General features: G+C 36.0%; 1 protein-coding gene and 1 long non-coding RNA gene across 2 annotated transcripts in view; one reads left to right on the forward strand and one right to left on the reverse strand.

Annotated features, from left to right (window-relative positions):
• Nucleotides 1–239: 239 nt before the first annotated feature.
• LOC143231777 (uncharacterized) lies at nt 240–19,580 on the reverse strand. Its single transcript, XR_013017183.1, has 4 exons — nt 19,492–19,580; nt 19,306–19,370; nt 18,748–18,856; nt 240–849 (listed from the first exon to the last, which is right to left on the reverse strand). It is a non-coding gene; the product is annotated as an uncharacterized LOC143231777 (long non-coding RNA).
• The window catches only part of LOC143231774 (protein giant-lens-like), a 46,368-nt gene continuing 33,770 nt past the window's right edge, over nt 8,757–21,354 (forward strand). The window contains exon 1 of the mRNA XM_076466420.1: nt 8,757–9,229. Coding sequence (XP_076322535.1) covers nt 9,050–9,229 — 180 coding nt within the window. The 5' untranslated portion in view covers nt 8,757–9,049. The remainder of the gene's footprint in view (nt 9,230–21,354) is intronic.

Raw genomic sequence — 21,354 nt, forward strand, 5'->3', positions numbered from 1 at the left:
TTCTATAATAATATACTTGCTTTTTGTTCAAAGCATTTGAACATAAATATATAACGAATGTTTAATCAAAATATTTGAGCTTTGGTGAGCATTTTTCCACTTGGTTTTTAATATTGACTATTAAAACCTCAATTAACGTAACAACAATTACTTTCACAACGCATTAGTTAAATAAGCATCGGTTTAATGTACCTTAATATGTCAAGTTAGTTCTCTGTATTTTAAACTGTCGATGGATTAATAAGTAATAAAATACATCTCAGTATAATAAGGCCTATTCTTTAAATGGTATTTCATTTGTTTTCCTTAAGCACAGATAACCCACCGTACAGCTTTATGTTTAACAACAAGCAAATTAAACGAACGTGTAAAAACAAATTAAAATAATCCGTTTATTTGCAATTCTGGATCATAGAGAAAGCGTAGAAATAAGAAACTTAAATATTCAAATATTATTTTAGGTGGAGCCCTTCCATATATCAGTCACAAAGTGTGTAGTTTTATACAATAAATAGCGCAGTGTGGTTGAAAATAGTGTGCTTCTAAATAAATATACACAGTGTTCCAAAAGTGTGAAACCATACAACATTCTCTGTTTTTTTAATTTAAAATACATGACTGATTATAGCGCTGTCAGAATATGAGACGGTTGGGTTGATCCTGCTGTATGACAGAGAAAGTTTGACGTTGACGTCCAGAAAGACAGAAAGAACGTGGCTGTCGAGAAGTTTCTAGCTAAACAAATATGCTTCAAAGTGTTCAAACAGGATACAAATACCGTCTACAGTCTTGTTTCGAATTACACTGACAGCACATGGAACACATTCTGTGATCTTCGCACATAAACAGCTGAATTAGGAAAGAAAAATAATACGTCACAGGGGTCAACAGTATTAACATGGCATTACATACAAATACGACACATTCTAATGTACCTAATGTAATTTTCTTCCAGTTTTTGAATTGTAAGCACGAAATACCCAATTCATGTATGTATTACGATTATTAAATGTTTGTTTGTTTTAGAATTTTGCGCAAAGCTACACGAAAGCTATCTGCGCTAGCCGTCCCTAATTTTGCAGTGTAAGACTAGAGGTAAGGCAGATAGTCATCACCATCCACCGCCAACCCTTGGGCTATTCTTTTACCAACGAATAGTGGGATTGACTGGGACATTATGACGCCTCCACAGCTTTAAAGTATGTTTGGTGGAACGGGGATTCGAACCCGCGACCCTCAGATTACCAGTTGGGTGCCCTAAGCACCTGATCCTGACGGGATTCTAAATGTTTACTTTTCGATACAATTTCGATTTTTCTCTTTGCATAAATACCAGCTGCTAGGTAGGTTTTTCCACCCTCTCCTGAACGATATTATATTATATTTATTTTTATGTAGTGTTGGAGTTTTTATAAGTCACTACTTTCTGAAGCTTGATGGGTTAGGAGAAACAACAACAGTATACAATAATAAAAAAATATATTATTCACTGTTATCAATATCAACGTGTGCCAGTGACACGGCGATATGTCTGCGGACTCACAATGCTATAAACCGGTTTTCGATATCCGTGGTGGGCAGATCACAATTATCCCATTATGCAGCTTTGTCCATTAGTACCATCAAACAATAAATATAGCCATATTGTGGATCAACAGTAAGCTTTAGGCTTTTTTATGTTGGAATTCATGGCTCGATACCCACGGCGGATAATGCGCTAAAATCAAAAGAAATAAAGCTACCAATACATATACATACATTCTACATTCAGAAATCAATGAAACGTACATATTTGTTAAATGTTCACGTGATATAGGGTTTAGCGTGATGGGTTAAGTATCGAAATGTCCGAGGTTCGAACCCACAATAATCCTTAAACATTCCTTGTGCAGGCGAATTCTAAAAGTTAAGGACCCGGCATAACTAAGAGTGTTAAGGCGTTCGACTCGTAATCCGAGGATCGCGGGTTCGAATCCCGGTCGCACCAAACATGCTCGTCCTTTCAGCCATGGAAGCGTTATAATGTTATGGTCAATCCCACTATTCATTGGTAAAAGAGCAGCCCAAGAGTTGGTAGTGGGTTGCGGTGATTAGCTGGCCTCCCTCTAATCTTTCACTGCTAAATTAGAGACGGTTAGCGCAGATAGCCCTCGAGTAGCTTTGCGCGAAATTCAAAAAACAAACAAACAAGTTAATTTTGGATTTAGCACCACAGATATACCTTGTAAAGCAATTAGAACTTGTCTGTTGATTCTGCACGTTCAAGAGTGGAAAGCCTTGAATTACACAATACGTTTATTTGTCTTTGTTTTAAGCAGATATTTCTACAACAGATTCTGTGTAATAATTATTTTATACCCATGTGTTTCTCACATAATTAGTTATTTAGTCCTGCCAGTTTATTCCATGTTATTGGAATATTTTAGTAATTTGTTGCCACGCCCCATTTAGAAGTTAAATACTCAAATAAAATATCTAGTGTACGTAATCTCACTTAATCAAAGTTGGTGAATATTATTTAGGTTAATAATCTAGAGGCCCGGCATGGCCAAGCGTGTTAAGGCTTGCGAGTCCTAATCTGAGGGTCGCGGGTTCGCATCCCCCTCGCGCCAAACATGCTCGCCCTTTCAGCCGTGAGGACGTTATAATGTTACGGTCAATCCCACTATTCGTTGGTAAAAGAGTAGCCCAAGCCGGTGGGTGGTGATGACTAGCTGCCTTCCCTCTAGTCTTACACTGCTAAATTAGGGACGGCTAGCACAGATTGTCCTCGTGTAGCTTTGCGCGAAATTCAAACCAAACCTGGATTTAAGTTTTGTGTTTAATGTTTTATTTAATTAATTAAAAATGATTCCAAGATAATGTTATTACATTTAATGGTAAATTAGACAAGTCTCTTGACATAATGTTTAACTAGTTGTCTCCTCGTGGTGAGAATGTAAGCATAAATACTTAAAAGCAAGAATTCGAAGTTTAATTCCTACGACAGGCACAATCGCAGCGATCGAGGATGTTGTTGTTTATTGTTAAGCACAGAAAGGACTATCTGTGATTAGGAAAGTATTCTAATCTGTGTGGTGCTAAGTGTTTATCTAAAGGAGAAAAATAACTTGAACAAGTTTTTATTTATTATTTTATTTATTGTTTGTCTCTTTTGAATCAAGCACAAAGCTGTACAACGAGTTATCTGTGCTCTGCCCACCACGAGTATCGAAACCCGCGTTTTAGCGGTGTGAGTCCTCAGACATGCCGCTGTGCCACTGAGGGGCGCTTATTTTTATTTATTTACAATTCACTAAAAAATTCTTTTCTCGATTTCTTTTTAGAACTGCAGCTGCTATGAATAAATGAACAATCATTTTACCTATAAAGAACGAAAGTGGCCAATACAGCTATGGCGTGTACTCCACGCATTCGTTAATCGAAATAATGAAGTGAATTACAATCTCAAGTGTAAGTACATGAGAGAAACAAAACGCGATTTCCTTCGAAACACGCGCGTTATCTTCCTGTGTGTGAGGCAGGTTTCTCTCTGACCATGTTTCTGTCGTTACTTAATCTAGAACAAAGGAGAGGGTTTAGCTCGTGCCCTTTGCATTCTCTCCGCCCTCTCTCCTCGAAACCACTCCGCAAGATATGAATTAGTGGCACTTCACTTCACGTTTCGGTTAAGAATATGAGTGACAATAGGAGCTTGCCGACCGCAAAATACGTGATTCTTAACGTGCTTAAAAACTCGTTTATCAGATGATTCCCGAGAGTTGATTAAACAACAGAAAAGCAGCTGTCTATTAAAGAGCATTGAGCCAAGAATTAAAAGCGAACGTAACCGCAGCTGAACAAAACATCTGCTTAGATAGATGGCGCGAGTGACTGAGAGAAGAGAAAGCATGCACCACGTGCTTTCTCTTAAAACACGTGGTTAGTACTTCATCTGCAATTATCTCTACGAAAAAAAAACAACTTTATGTATAAATCAAAACACATAAGAGACAGAAGGCCTCTCTATCTGGCTTCCTGCTAGCACAGCGGTAAGTCTCTGGATTTACAACGCTAAAATCAGCGGTTGGATTCCCCACGGTGGGCTCCGCAGACAGTGGGTTTGCCAAAATAAAACACAAACACCTTTTCGTTCGAGCTAACTTAACCAATATTAAACAGCAAAATATCCGTGATGTTTTTTTTTAAATTATAGTTAAAGACATAAATGCACTCATTATTGCTCAGCTTTGTAAAAGTTTGTTGGTTTTTAATTATTATTAAAAAATACGACCCGAAATACTTGAATTTCAATCGTGTAATGAAAAGCGATACAGTGACCTATATTTACGTAAGCGGCTAATGAGCACGAGAGAATGCAGTTTTTTGCTCCATTTACATATGATAAATATTATACGTAATAGGACTGAAATGCTGTATGGTGCTTGCTTTCAAATAAACTACAAATATCCAAAAATGTAAGAATTTATCATTGTCATACAGTTGATGTTCCATTTTCTTTTCTAACAACATTGTGTAGGTTACTCGTCAAGAATACTATAAATTATTATAAAGTTAATTTTCTGTCGTTTGTTTTAAAAATACTAAAATAAAATTCTTTAATGTCATAATTATAAGTTTTATATTTAAGCTTTGATGTTGGTTTCATGAGCAGACCGTGGCCTTGTGACCAGTGGTAGTGTCTACCAGTTTTATTTTGGACAGCTGGGATACAACAAGGATAGTTTGTTTTGAATTTCGCGCAAAGCTACACGAGGGCTATCTACGCTGGATGTCCCTACTTTAGCAGTGTAGGACTAGATGGAAAGCAGCTAGTCATCACCACTCACCACCAAATCTTAAGCTTTTCTTTTGTTAATGAATAGTGGGATTGACTGCCATAACATAACGCCCCCATGTTTTGTGTGACGGAGATTTAAATCCACGTCCCTCAGATTTTGAGCCGAATGCCTTAACCACCTGGCCATGCTGGGCCGAAACAAAGATTGTAGTGGTCGAGACACTATTTATGTCACGAATTTTATGAACAGTAACTTATTTGTGCAGCTCTTGCCTTCATATGATAAAAAATAAATAATATATGCATAACATATAGGTAATATACTTAACAAACAAACATAGTTCTTGCCCATTAGCCACGAAAGCGATTTATTAAATTTGCTATTGACTCAACAGTTTTGATTCCTTTTATTACATCTGTACACCTCGTTTTTCAGGTGTTCTTCTATTTTGTGTTATCGCTTGCTTCAGTTATTTTGAAACACATTTTCAGGTGTTATTCTATTTTGTGTTATCGCTTGCTTCAGTTATTTTGAAACACATTTTCAGGTATTATTCTATTTTGTGTTATCGCTTGCTTCAGTTATTTTGAAACAAATTTTCAGGTGTTATTCTATTTTGTGTTATCGCTTGCTTCAGTTATTTTGAAACACATTTTCAGGTATTATTCTATTTTGTGTTATCGCTTGCTTCAGTTATTTTGAAACAAATTTTCAGGTGTTATTCTATTTTGTGTTATCGCTTGCTTTAGTTATTTTGAAACACATTTTCAAGTGTTATTCTATTTTGTGTTATCGCTTGCTTCAGTTATTTTGAAACACATTTTCAGATGTTTTTCTATTTTGTGTTATCGCTTGCTTCAGTTATTCTGAAACACATTTTCAGGTGTTATTCTATTTTGTGTTATCGCTTGCTTCAGTTATTTTGAAACACATTTTCAGGTATTATTCTATTTTGTGTTATCGCTTGCTTCAGTTATTTTGAAACAAATTTTCAGGTGTTATTCTATTTTGTGTTATCGCTTGCTTTAGTTATTTTGAAACACATTTTCAAGTGTTATTCTATTTTGTGTTATCGCTTGCTTCAGTTATTTTGAAACACATTTTCAGATGTTTTTCTATTTTGTGTTATCGCTTGCTTCAGTTATTCTGAAACACATTTTCAGGTGTTATTCTATTTTGTGTTATCGCTTGCTTCAGTTATTTTGAAACACATTTTCAGGTGTTATTCTATTTTGTGTTATCGCTTGCTTCAGTTATTTTGAAACACATTTTCAGGTGTTATTCTATTTTGTGTTATCGCTTGCTTCAGTTATTTTGAAACACATTTTCAGGTGTTAGTCTCTTTTGTGTTATCGCTTGCTTCAGTTATTCTGAAACACATTTCATTCCTATATTTTGTGTTATTTATTTGGAATTATTTGCCTGAATGACACCTTAGTTAAAGGTTGTGTGAGAGACCCTTCTTAGTATACATCATTAATGTTAGGCTATTGAATAGAGGGAAACAGCCAGCAGTATGTTCCACCACAACCACTTTATTCAGTTCTTAGAACTAAAGAACAGGATTGACTTTCGTAAGCCTACAGGAGAAAGTGTTCAGCCGTCACACCCATTATGTACTTAATACGGTGCTACGAATCAGAGTAAAATTGTTAACGTACTCTCCGTGTACGACTACTACACTACCTGATAGCATACTGACACACTGAGCACTGGGCCACGACAGACTCGTGTGATAATCGGGTGTCGTCAAAGAGAATATGCTAGCGTAATATATGTTTATATATGTGCTATCAGACATAGTGGTTCTACCTACAGGACAGACATAGGTGGCGCTAGAGTGATATAAGACTGTTAATTTTAATGGAGATTCACCTGTTTCACTCCTCAGAAGGTTATAAGAGTATAACCCACCACTGGTTCAAAAGATTAAAACTGTGAAATAAAGCTGGACATACGAACAAGATACAAACGGCGATACCCCTCCTGCATGACTCCCCCGAGATCTCTAATTGTAGATGTCAAAGTTTGTTGAGAAAGACAATAATTATAGACTGAAATGTGAGCACATACCCACAGAGTAGCCCCTTGCGAGTGACATGAAGGATGACAACCGAATTATTTACCCCCCCTTCAAACAAACTCGCCACCATCACCATATAATTCCCCAGAAAGTTTTCTAGGTATAAAGAAAAACGCACGGAGAACGAAAAAAAAAAGTTTCAAGGTGACAAAAGGGGTCAGTATGATCTCTACGTCATTCCCTGAAATGCTTTTGAAGATTAGTAGAAATAAATAAAATAGCATGAAAACGCATATGGTCTAACGGAGGTGAGATAAGGGTCAAAATTAAAACATTAATTCATTTGTATGATTCGTCTGAGGGTCATGAGGGCACATGCCAAACTTCTCTGAGAAAGTAAAAACTATATAAAACCGATATAAAAACAAGAAAGAGACCGAACGCTAACCCGCTAGAGATATTCAAGTTTGACTGAGACTGGTCAAAAAAACTGAAAGCCTTAAAAGCACACATACTGACAGAGGCGCCCGGGCGGGAGGGTGACAAGAGAGTGAGATTCGAACTTTCGTACCTTACTATGTAACTCCCTAGGGGCGTCTTTGTAGTTTAATGGACATCAAGAAAATATTGTGAAAACAATACGGGTGACCAGAGACAGTAATTTATGGTCTCGGGTCTGAGAGCCTCCAGTATACCACTCCCCAGGATGCCCCAAGGTTTAAGTTAATAGGACGACACACAGAACACAAAGGGGGATTCCTGAATGATGCAAATGACCTTAAGTCCGGACTCTTATCCTTTTCTTGGAGTGCCCTAAGGGTACATATCAAGATTGGTTGACGTCAGCAAAGAAAGTGGACACGCACAAAGGCATTGAAAGTGGACACACACAAACATTTCTACTGTACACATAAATGCTTATAATTTTTTAGTAAACAATAATTAGTGGTGTCGCTTTAAACAGTTTTGATGTCAAATATGCGTATCAGATATTATTTATATCATATGTGTTAAAATGTATCCTCATTACTAAAAACAGAATTTTTCCTTTCGGAAAGTTCGATTTGCATACTTTAATATTTATTTGTACAAGTTCGAAATAGCTTTTGCCTACCAGTGGTCCAGAAGTAAATCTGGGTAGTTTAATGCCAAAATCAGGGGCTTGGTTGGTCCAGCCCCTTGGCTAATTTTATAGCTTCGACTCAGAAGATGGCCAAGCGTGTTAAGGCGTGCGACCTCGTAATCTGAGGGTCGCGGCTTCGTTAGCCGCGCCAAACATGCTAGTCCTTTCAGATTAATGTGACGGTCAATCCCACTATTCGTTAGTAAAAGAGTGGTGATGACTAGCTGCCTTTCCTCTAGTCTTACACTGCTAAATTAGGGACGGCTAGCACAGATAGCCCTCGTGTAGCTTTGTGCGAAATTCAAAAACAAACAAACAAACAATCGACTCAGAAGTAAAAGTGAGCAAACAAAATAATGTTTAAGATTAAGTTTTGGTTTCGTTTCTGTTAAATTTGTTGTCAATTCATTTTAACTGCAAGTGAACCTTTAAACGGTCTCAAATATCACTACTTACGTCAGAAAACACTGATCTGTGAAATACGTTCCATTTTACTAATTTCTAAGTTTACGGCACAAAGTAATTTCAACAGATGTAAAGGTATAAAGTTTAAGATACTAATATATAATTTCATTATTCAACCGTGTTATGCTTAATTTATTCGTCCACTTTGTTTGAAAATCCTGTAAAACAGAATATTAGATGCAAGTGTACAGAGAATAACCTGAACGATGACGTCTCACAAGAAACTGACTTCATACGCATGCGCAGTGCAAGAAACCAATCTAATATTCTCGGCTACATTCACAAGTTGTGCTTTTTTTGTTTTTTTCCAGGGAACAACCCACACACCCTCATGCTGTACGCGAGTGGGTTTGGTCCAAGTCATTCATGCTGGGACAACTTTACGTAATCGTAGAGTACAACCTGGTGGTAGGAAAGCTGAATGAATGTGTATGTTTTCCTTTAGATCAAGGTAAGAAGCGAAACCAGCGACACGGAATTTGAAGGGAGTGTATTTGGTAACGTGATCGTGGCGCGCGCGGGAACTATATTTGAGATTGCGCAAGGAAAACATTACAACTTTAATTTGGGTTACTGAGGATTTTGCCAGCCCTTGAATAAATTAATACTGTCACGTGGCCGCCGAGTCTTAAGACCAGTTGAACTTGGAAACAAAGCATGGCTGATCGATGTCAGTTTACGAGTGTCAACAGACTAGTGACCAGTTGGCCACTACTCATGAAAGTTACGATATTTTATTGGGTTTTTGTGGAACCACAAACCCTCCTAGCCAGTAAGCTTCCCCTCAATGCTCGCCAGGAGTATAAGCTGGCTTATAGAATTTTTTACCAGCGTGGGGTGAGTACAACTCCTAATATAACGTTTGATTCGCAACATGTTTTATAATTTCACTTCTATTTCAACCACTCATGACTGTATAATTATATCGACTTCTGAATGAGTAAGAAACGTCATATTTAAATCTTTGTTCAGAGTTATATTTGTTTTTAAATATAAAAATTACAAGGATCACGCAACAAGTGTAGAAACTGAAGACTCAATTCTATGGAGAAGCTATTCCACGATTGGTATTTAAATCAACGTATTACTTTAATGCGTTCAAAACTGTTAATCTAATATCTTGCTTTTTGTCAGTTTTGTCTTTTCAGCGGATGTTAAATATAAAGTTCTTGAAATATTTATCAAGTTAAATGATTTATTCGAATTTTGCATCCAAAAGACGTGGATGCAAGTTCATAAAGATGAAATGAAATTTTAAATAAAAACAAGCAGCAGACAGTTTTAGTATCCTATACTAATGTTAACATTTTGTTTTAATTTCGCGCAAAGCTACTCGAGGGTTATCTGTGTTAGCCGTCCCTAATTTAGTAGTGTAAGACTAGAGGGAAGGGAGTGGTCATCATTACCCACCGCCAACTCTTGGGCTACTCTTTTACTAACGAATAGTGGGATTGACCGAACATTATAACGCCCCCACGGCTGAAAGGGCTAGCATATTTGGTGCGACGGGGATTCGAGCTCACGACCTTCAGATTATGAGTCGAACGCCTTAATCCACCTGGTGATGCCGGGCCAGTAAAAATAAAGCTTCATTGCCCTAAAATTGTAGATTTCAAAGATGTTTATGTCATCAAAAATGTCTATTTTTATAAAATTAAATATTACAAAGTATATTATTGAAACCTTCACGTGACTGCCTTTTAAAATACTAACTATGCTTTATGTTATGTTTTAGACGCTTCTGGTACTGGCCTTGCATTGGGCTTGTACTAACTGTTTATTTGTATATTTTTACGTCTAAGTTGAGTAAGGATTATTTTGGGGTATTATTAGACCTGCTGTTTTTTGGACTCATTTGAAACTGAACCAGTTAGAAGTCTTATTTGGAGATTATTAAAGCTATATTCTTAGAACAATATCTCGTTAGGATAGCGGTAAGTCTTCGGATTTGCAACCCTAAAATCAAGGGTTCGATTCCCCCTTGCTAGAGACAAGAGATAACCCGATGTGGCTTTTCTTTGAGGGAACACACGCACCCATGCAACTTTAGATCAAAAATTAAAATCAACCGGGTAATCAGTATAGTTAATTAAATATATATATTTTTTACTTCTTAAAAATATATGAAGAAAATTTAATGTAGTAAAACCTGCCTAAGCCGGAAATTGCACAGGGCGGAAACCCGTACAAGCGAAAATATCAACATTTTATAGCATTATCTTAAGGTTTATCTCATAAAAGGCCCTCTATATGGCGGAAACTGTGTAACGCCGACGGTAAAACTATCTACCTACATCACCTATCAACAAGTAGGATTAGAACCTGAGTATGTAGTAAAAACTATTTTTGATTAAATATTAATTTCTTATTTAATTAATAATTTCCTTAAATATTAATAACTTATTGTTTAATTAATATTTTGTTCAAATATTAATAAATTCTCGGACATTTTGTTACAGTAAGCATTGGTTAAATATATTCTGCTCTTTTCACTGCCTTCATTATTCCAGAGGTCGCTATTCGAAAGAACGATTGACTGCACTTTTGGTCACATTTACTGATGGAAAACTAGAGAAACTATTGGCACTAGGTAAAAGTGAAAAAATTTAAGTAAGAATCAACTTCCTGTGGAAAGTGAATAATAAAGCGTGATGTCAAGTTTTATATTAGAGGAATGTTTGAACAAATTAAACAAATGAATAGAAAAAGAAAATAGGAATATTCTACTTTTCCTAGATAATGCAACTTGTCACCCAAAAGTTCAACTTTCAAATGTTCGTTTAGTCTTTCTACCTCCATGTACAACATCAGTTCTACAGCCACTAGATAATGGAATTATACAGTGTATAAAATTAAAATACAGAAAACTGATGCTTCAGCATATTATTACAAACATGGACGACTGTAAGAGAGCATCTGAAATGACCATGAAAATTGACGTGTTAGATGCAATTGTATTTTTAACTCATTCAATAAAATGCGTAAAAGATGAATGTGTAACAAAGTGCTTTCAAAACTGTGGATTTGTTCTGAAAATGGCGGAGATTGTGGAGAAGTTGTTTGTTATGATGATTCTGGTGAAATCCAAACTCTGATTGAGAAGATTGATGCAGATGATTCTGTGAACGCGGAAAGTTTTGTGAATGTTGACAATAATGTTTTAACAGAAACTGATGAAACTGATTTATAATCTGTAATAGAATCTCAAGATGGTGACAGTGTGAGAGAATCAGAAGATGAACAAAATTTAAAAGATAAATGCATGTTCACTGTCTGAGCCGGAAATGTTACTCGGTCCCGTGCGATTCCGCTTTAAACAGGTTTTACTGTATTTGTAAACATTCAACACTGTGATTTGAGTGACGGGTGCAGATCGTTCCCATTAGCTCAGATATAAGTCTGAGTGCTTATAAAGATGAACCCAGGTTTCGATAGATAACACATCAAGACCATCGTGTAGTTTTATGCGTAACACAATACTTAAAGTAAACTGGACATAGGGCACTTCTTCCCATCCACCCCTCTGGTCGCTTAGCGGTAAGTATGAGAGCTTATAACGCTAAAATGAAATTCGAGGTTCGATACCTACAATGGGTACTTCACAGACAATCTGTTATAAACTTATATGCTTAAACAAACACGCTGTACCATATAACTCATTCATTGCCACAGTGCTAGAATATTTACAACAATCCGCTAATACAGACTATTAATTTGGCCTTACAACTTAGGACACAATATTAACGTAGTTTGTCATGTTAAGAAAACGTTCCAGAGTAATCACAGTTTATATTAAACAATAGAAAAGATCTCTCACAATACGCGTATACAAAACTGTATTGTATTTATGTCCTTTGGATTTAGTGACGGTAATGTCTACTATTGGTTTGTTTTGAATTTCACGCAAAGCTACACGAGGGCTATCTGCACTAGCCCTCCATAATTTTGCAGTGTAAAGCTAGAGGGAAGACAGATAGTAAATATCACCCTCCGCCAACTGTTGGGTTACTCTTTTACCAACGAATAGTGGGATTGACCGTCGAATTACAACGTCCTCACGGCTGAAAGGGCTAGCATGTTTGGTGTGACGAGGATGCGAGTCCGCAACCGTCAGATTACGAGTCGAGTGTGTTAACCACCTGACCATGCCGAGTGGTAATGTTTAGTAGACTCGGTTACAACAGGATACAAAGCACCACATAACCACCTGACCATGCCGAGTGGTAATGTTTAGTAGACTCGGTTACAACAGGATACAAAGCACCACACTTCTCACTTTCCTTTCTTTAGAAACTATGGAGAAACGTGAGAATGTCTGAAAGCACGAGTTTTCCTACAATTATTGTATTAATTCACACGAAAAGTTTATACGTAAAAATTTGCAAAAAAAAACTAAATGAATGAATAAACAAATAAAAATAAACATAATTGTTTCTCAAGTTTATATCTCAGAACGGATGGTATGGGTATTAACCTGAAGATGGCCTAGGAAGGTCGAAACGTTTTTATCCGCTTTATCAGTAAAAAGTGTTAATATCCATATCAGTCGTCCTGAGATACATGTTTACTTCAAATGGATTTCTCGTCATCATGAATTTTTTAAGTTTAATTTTCACCAACAAGTTCTTTTACGTGTCTTAATTTAATATAATGTGGTAGGCATAACTAACAAAAAGAAATATCCCATTAGAACACTTTATCTAGGACCCAGCACGGCAAGGTGGATAAGACACTCAACTCGTAATCCGAGGGTTGCGGGTTCGAATCCTCTTCACACCAAACATGCTCGCCCTTCCACCTGTGCTGGAATGCTCCCACATTATTATGTGACGGTCAATCCCACTATTCCCACTGCCATCTCTCGAGTCTTACACTACTAAATTAGGGACGGCTATCACAGATAGCCCTTGTGTAGCGTTGTGCGAAATTCAAAATAAACCACTCAGATCTAGAATCTGGACACGTGTGTGAAGTTCCGTTTCTCTAGCTTATAAGTGGGTGTAGTAGAGCACAAACACAGTTTAAAGTTTAGGATCTCCAGACTAAACCCTACACATCTATATCCAGATTCTCAACCTGCCTGGATGACCTTCTGAGGGCGTTTTAATCTCCCTTGTTGGGGAAGGAGTATGACACCCTCTTTTCTCTTCCAAACACACCTACCAAGTTTTGTCACACTGACCCTAAAACTATGTTCTTATTTTTTTTTTAATTTCGCGTAAACGTACACGAGGACTATCTACGCTAGCCGTTCATAATTTAGCAGTGTAAGACTAGAGGGAAAGCAGCTAGTTATCACCACCAACCGCCAACTTTTGGGCTACTCTTTGCCTAACGAATAGTGGGATTGACTGTAAACATCATAACGCCCTCACGGCTGAAAGGGCGAACATGTTTGGTGAGTCGGGGATTCGAACCCACGACCCCCAGATTACGACTCGAACGCCTTTACCCACCTGGCCATGCCTGGCCTCCCTTAGAACTGTGAGAAGAGCTATCAGGAATAAGGTATGTATACAAAAAGTTAATATGTGATTATAATTAGCAGAATACTGTTGTATTTTTAAAGTTGAGGACGCCATTTTAAAATAAATAAAAACATGGAGGTCAATGCTTGGATGATGTTGTTTAAAACTAAATCTCCGATTTAATGATTGTGGTAAAGTTTCAATGACGCGGGGGGGGATTAGAACAAAAAATGTAATAAGATGTACGTGACAAAGGTTAGTAATACTGGTTGAAAAAGGTCAAAGTTGGAACTTCCTGGTTTTGCGGGCTCTGTCATTTAGTCTTAGGATCGTGACGTCAGCTACAGAGTGAGAAATGAGGCCTCACCCCATCCATAAATGATACACACGACACTAAAGCTTTCACCTGGTATTTCCCCTTCTTGTGTAGCATCTAACAGGATTTGGTATAGCATTACGACATGGAGTTGAGATTCAGGGCCAAACAAGTCTTGAGCTGAGGCAAACGTTTTCGCTGTAAAACCACTATGTTTACGTACGACACACAAACACACATTATACATAACTATATATAGGTGTATACTTACAATTTTTTTTTACATTGTACGAATACTGTAAGATTCTTCCAAAGGATAAAGTGTTGTTTTTACTTCTGGTCAAAGTGTTGTTTTTACTTCCAGGCTTAACTCTCATTTGTACTCCCGGTCTAAGTCTTGTTTTTACTTCTGGTCTAAGTCTTCCTTTAACTTCAAGCCTAAGCCTTGTTTTTACTAGCGATCTAAATCTTCTTACTTCCGGTCTAAGGCTTGTTTTTACTTCCGATATAAGCAACAACCAGTGTCTTCTGGCCATTTTAACGAAAATGATAAATTTGTGTGGACACTGGATCACTTTTTGGAACAAGCTGGATAAATGGAAAACTCCATACTTTGTTGTTGTCATTAAAGAACATTATTTTCACCTTCGTCTGTCATTTTGTTCTATTTTAAACACAATGATCTATCCTCGGAGACTGCGCATAACAAACTATACCGAACACCTGAGATTCATGTTTCAATTCACTTCCAAATAAACAAAGGAAATCATAACATGACCTACAACCTGACCTGCATGGAGCTGAAGAGGACGTTACGTGACTTTTGAACAGACAGTGAACTAGTGCAGATAAAGTAGTGTGCATACCTTTCAAAACAATACTAAATCTAAATGTAGTAAACATGTGTAAAATGTATTTTTATTTTCTAATCTATAGAGTGACTTTTATGTCTTAATTATTGAACTGTAACTTCATTCTGTTTCTACTAAATAAAGGTGTCTGTATTGTAGTAGTTAAACAAGAACCTCCTGCAGTTTCTACTAACTGAAGTGTCTGTAATGTAGTACTTGTTGAGCAAGAACCTCCTACAGTTTCTACTAACTGAAGTGTCTGTAATGTAGTACTTGTTGAACAAGAACCTCCTACAGTTTCTACTAACTAAGGTGTCTGTAATGTAGTACTTGTTGAACAAGAACCTCCTACAGTTTCTACTAACTGAAGTGTCTGTAATGTAGTAGTTGTTGAACAAGAACCTCCTACAGTTTCTACTAACTAAGGTGTCTGTAATGTAGTAGTTGTTGAACAAAACCTCCTACAGTTTCTACTAACTAAGGTGTCTGTAATGTAGTAGTTGTTGAACAAGAACCTCCTACAGTTTCTACTAACTAAGGTGTCTGTAATGTAGTACTTGTTGAACAAGAACCTCCTACAGTTTCTACTAACTGAAGTGTCTGTAATGTAGTAGTTGTTGAACAAGAACCTCCTACAGTTTCTACTAACTAAGGTGTCTGTAATGTAGTACTTGTTGAACAAGAACCTCCTACAGTTTCTACTAACTAAGGTGTCTGTAATGTAGTAGTTGTTGAACAAGAACCTCCTACAGTTTCTACTAACTAAGGTGTCTGTAATGTAGTAGTTGTTGAACAAAACCTCCTACAGTTTCTACTAACTGAAGTGTCTGTAATGTAGTAGTTGTTGAACAAGAACCTCCTACAGTTTCTACTAACTAAGGTGTCTGTAATGTAGTAGTTGTTGAACAAGAACCTCCTACAGTTTCTACTAACTAAGGTGTCTGTAATGTAGTAGTTGTTGAACAAAAACCTCCTACAGTTTCTACTAACTAAGGTATCTGTAATGTAGTAGTTGTTGAACAAGAACCTCCTACAGTTTCTACTAACTAAGGTGTCTGTAATGTAGTAGTTGTTGAACAAAACCTCCTACAGTTTCTACTAACTAAGGTATCTGTAATGTAGTAGTTGTTGAACAAGAACCTCCTACAGTTTCTACTAACTAAGGTGTCTGTAATGTAGTAGTTGTTGAACAAGAACCTCCTACAGTTTCTACTAACTAAGGTGTCTGTAATGTAGTAGTTGTTGAACAAGAACCTCCTACAGTTTCTACTAACTAAGGTATCTGTAATGTAGTAGTTGTTGAACAAGAACCTCCTACAGTTTCTACTAACTAAGGTGTCTGTAATGTAGTAGTTGTTGAACAAAACCTCCTACAGTTTCTACTAACTAAGGTATCTGTAATGTAGTAGTTGTTGAACAAGAACCTCCTACAGTTTCTGTTCGTTTAGCTGTATAAAAATACCTCAATACAAAGATAGCTTTACATCAACTTTCCCATTTGTAAAAGGTTGTCCACACTACATCTTTGTATATCAGCTTAGCGTTACAAGAACAAATATTAGAGTAGTAACTACTACAAACATTAGACCGAATGGTAAGCACTACAAACTTAAGAGTAAATTTTTACCACTACATACATAAGCAATTCGTCATGGCGAATTTCGTACAGTTGAGAATCATTCAAGTGATGTGACGAGTAACGTCTGACGTGATGAATCTTTTGTTGCTGTTTAATATGGAAAAAGAAAACAGAAAAGCCCATGTATGTACACTAACGTTTCATGTTTCTTTTCCTTGTTTAGATTAAATAATTAAATATATTCTGTACGTATATAAATATATATACATATTGTATGTGTTGAAATAGTTTAACTTACGGTTTTTATCGCTGTAGAAAGTCTTCGAGACGTCACCAGAGAAACTAGGTTTTTTCTAATGTTGCACGTGATGTATTCTATTTCACGTCGTACTCGCACGTGATAAACCCATTGATAAGGAACGTTAGCTGAGACTTTCTGTCACTCTAGGACAAACTCGTTTGTTATCGGTAAAATAATCGAAAAACATTTTATAATAAATCAATTACTGTTTGATTTTTTTGTCCCTCTATGATTCAGTGTTTTAAACACGAGAAATTATAATGCTAAAATACTGAGTTCGAGTACCGCATGAAACACAATGTTTTCCTGGTCTTTACGTTTCTACTAAGTTAAAAATGCACTAATTTTTTGTTCCATTTAAACGGCTTCTTCACCTCTTTTGTCATGACACTGGCTAGCTTTATGTGCACGTTTGAGAAAAGAAACATGATTGTTCACGTTCACCGATTTGTTTGTGTGTTTTTAAGCTGTTTGTAAGTAGATTAGTGATTACTAAGTATTTATTTGATTAATTATTTATACTTACATAACAGTCCCCCTGGTAAGTCAGCGCTAAGTTTACGACGTTACTAATTTGAAATGTGGGGTCAGTTGACAGATTACGTAGGGCCCATTTTATAGCCTTGCTGTAAGATAAACAAACCTACACAACTTGAAACAAGCTACTAATAACCAGTCCTTACCGTTATTAGTTGTCTCTGTATTGTTGTGAGAATTCTTATCAGTTTCTTATCATCACACCAAACACATATATATCATGAACATTGTTTTTCCTGTTAGTAAAAAGAGATATTTCTGATTTATTTAATAAATCTGTGTGCGTAAACAATCTTTTCCTTAAGCTGTGAGGTTTCTCATGTTTGTTAATATACCTCTACTTTGATTTGTTATTTTACGTGAATAAATATATCAAGAAATTCACTTATCTCGTAACGACAAAAAATATATAAATTTTTGCTCTTTCAATAAACCAGATGGCGTTCTTATACTAACTAACAGCTAGGAACAGTATGGCAACTTTTGATAAGATTAGTTTTTGATACAACCAGGTTAGTAGGCCAGCTAGGTGGCAATTTAGGTTGTAGTTTTTTTGTATTTCTTCCGAGTCGAACCCCAGTACTTCTAGTATGCCAGGCTAGTGTTCTCTCATCTGAGCTGAAGGGTTAGCACACTAGATAGGCACTCTTTTCAAAAACTCGAATTGAATCATGTGCTTAACCAAACCTCACCGAAAACATAACACTAAGTTACTTTTCACAAAATAGTGCTGAACCGGGAAAATGAGACAACACCAGTGTATCTCCGACGTTTTTATAGTTATGAACAAACAGTATAACAAATGATAATAAAACAATTTCTGGTGATCTCACATTGTATATAGCAACCAATCACGTTTCGCTTGCTTCACTTACCTGTCGTTAACTGCCATCTGTACTCAACCTGACGAAGGTGATTCAAACCACTTCTAACTATTGTCAAAATGTTAACTAAACTCGAGTGTACTAGCCGAAAAGAAAGTAGCCTTGAAAGTCATAAGAAACTGCTTGTTCGTTACTTAGCATAAGGCTACACAATGGACTATCTTTGATTTTTACCATCACAAGCCTTCAGACTTGTCGTTGAGCGATTAGAACATCATGGAAAAAAAAAAAAAATAGATACCCAAGTGATTCGATCAAAAGAAAACATTTGTACCACAGTTAATCATTGAAATACCATAACTATACTTCTAAAGGTACAAGTCAAATAGGATCTGAATCGAGGCTATAAAAGAAAGGTTTATAGATTAATTACTGCATTCACAGCACAGTTTAATTTAAAATTTATAACTCTAACTCACCTCACAATTACATGTATTTTCATGCCTCGCTGGTACAACCGATTTACGACGCTATAATTAGGGGTTCGTTCGTCTCGGTGAACACAACAAATAGCCCGATGGTGCTTTGCTATAAGACAAAAAAAAACACTCACAAACATATATATGTATTTCATTAAAATAAGACATTTAGCATTAGAAGAGTACTGGCTAAGTCTATGTCAAAATTATGTATATTTTTATTCTGGAACCCTCATGTTATCGAATTCTATTTCCTTGTCATTTATTTTTGTCTCAAAAATGTATTTAATTCGTTCAAGTTTCTTTATAGCGATACTTCACAAAATTATATGAAAAAACCTTCAAAAAATTGCAAACTCTGTATCAAAGTCACGTCAGTTTTGATTTAGATTAACAAAAACAAGTGAAATGTTGGTGTAACAAAAACAAGTGAAATGTTGGTGTGACAAAAACAAGTTGGTGATAAAATATAATTATTTTACGATTTGGGGGGATAACAAAATTATAATCTTTTTAAGAGGTCTTTCCGGTGAGTCAGTGGTGAGTTTAAGGACTTACATCGCAAAAATCCAGGGTTTGATTCCACTCTTTGAACATAGTGGAAAGCTCAACGTGACTTTGCCCTAAAAAAGAATCAATCTTTTGAATATTAGACTATCACTTTGAAAAATCGTATTGTATAAAAACTATTGAAAGAACTTAAATAAGAAAAACAGCAAATATTAACATAAATAAGGAATTCACATAATTCTGAAAAAAGCTTCCCGTGTTACATGCAGCATACCAGCGCACCTCGACGAACTCATGTAATGCTGTGTTTTTGTACACATGGAGGGTTCAGACCATCAAGCGTAGCGAGCCCATGGTTTAAGGCAAGTCATTCAAAATAACCCATACTTTAATGCATAACTGCAACACGTGAAACTTGGGAAAGGTTCCAGACGAATAAGTATAGTTACTAACCCTTGTCCTTGGAAATGTAACGATAAAGATCGATGTTATGTTGACCTAGGATAAAAGTTTGTAAGTTTTTTTTTGGTAATTTTATGTTGTTTTTTTTTCATTTATTATTTACTGTGAATTAGTAAGTACCGTAAATAGATATAATTGTCTGTGTTTTTTTTAAACTATTTATTTTCTGATTCATTTCAATAGATGTTTAGGAGAGACATGAAATAAAAGAGAGAGAATAAAAAGCAACGCATCAAAATATCGAAAGTTTCCTGAAATATAAAATAGTTTCAGGGTTTTGTATATGGGCTGGGATTCTTCTACAGTAGGTGCCTGTGACTTGTTGGCGATAAATTTGAACAATAAACAGACCTGCACACAAAACACTTGTTTTAAAATAATATCAAATGTATTTACAAAAATTCTTTATACAGAGAATCACAGTTTTATCTAAAAACTTTAAATATTTCTCTGTTTCTTGTCAATAGTTCACACAAATAACTTAACGTAAAATATATAAGCACTAACACAGTAAAAAGTGAAACTTCCAAAACAGCTTTGAGTTATCAGCATGAAGTCGGCCCGGCATGGCCAGGTGGTTAAGGTATTCGACTTGTAATCCAAAGGTCGCGGATTCGAATCTCCGTCACACCAAACATGCTCCCTCTTTCAGCCGTGGGGTCGTTATAATGTTACGGTCTATCCCACTATTTGGATAAAGTCTGAAAGAACTATTAAACGTTTAGCAGTAAAGCTTTTAGCAACCATGAAAAGTTTTTTGAGATAAATCTTTAGAAAGTGCAAGAAACTCTTTAGGATAAAATATTTAGGAAGTAAAAACTTTACCATGTGAAGTCTTTATATGCATGAAACGTTACCATGTGAAGTCTTTATATGCATGAAACGTTACCATGTGAAGTCTTTAGATGTAAGAAACTTTATCATGTGAAGTCTTTAGATGTGTGAAACTTTACCATGTGAAGTCTTTAGATGTGTGAAACTTTACCATGTGAAGTCTTTAGATGTGTGAAACTTTACCATGTGAAGTCTTTAGATGTGTAAAACTTTACCATGTGAAGTCTTTAGATGTATGAAACGTTACCATGTGAAGTCTTTATATGCATGAAACGTTACCATGTGAAGTCTTTAGATGTGTGAAACTTTACCATGTGAAGTCTTTAGATGTGTAAAACTTTACCATGTGAAGTCTTTAGATGTGTAAAACTTTACCATGTGAAGTCTTTAGATGTATGAAACGTTACCATGTGAAGTCTTTAGATGTATGAAACTTTACCATGTGAAGTCTTTAGATGTATGAAACGTTACCATGTGAAGTCTTTGAATATATGAAACATTTGAAGAATCATTTGGGAAAATATGAAATTTTTTCGATAAAGTCTTCATAAAGTATCAGAACTTTTGGATACAGTCTCAAGAAAGCACAAAATATCTTTGTGATAAAGTCCGAAGAAAGTTTGAGAAAATTTGGATAAAGTCCGTAGAAAGTATGAAGTCTTTTAGGTATGAAATATGCAGAAAGTATGAAGTCTTTCTGTGATAAAGTCTGTAGAAAGTATGAAGTCTTTCTGTGATAAAGTCTGTAGAAAGTATGAAGTCTTTCTGTGATAAAGTCTGTAGAAAGTATGAAATCTTTCT

Source organism: Tachypleus tridentatus, chromosome 11 (assembly GCF_004210375.1).
Source record: "Tachypleus tridentatus isolate NWPU-2018 chromosome 11, ASM421037v1, whole genome shotgun sequence".
NCBI lineage: Eukaryota > Metazoa > Arthropoda > Merostomata > Xiphosura > Limulidae > Tachypleus > Tachypleus tridentatus.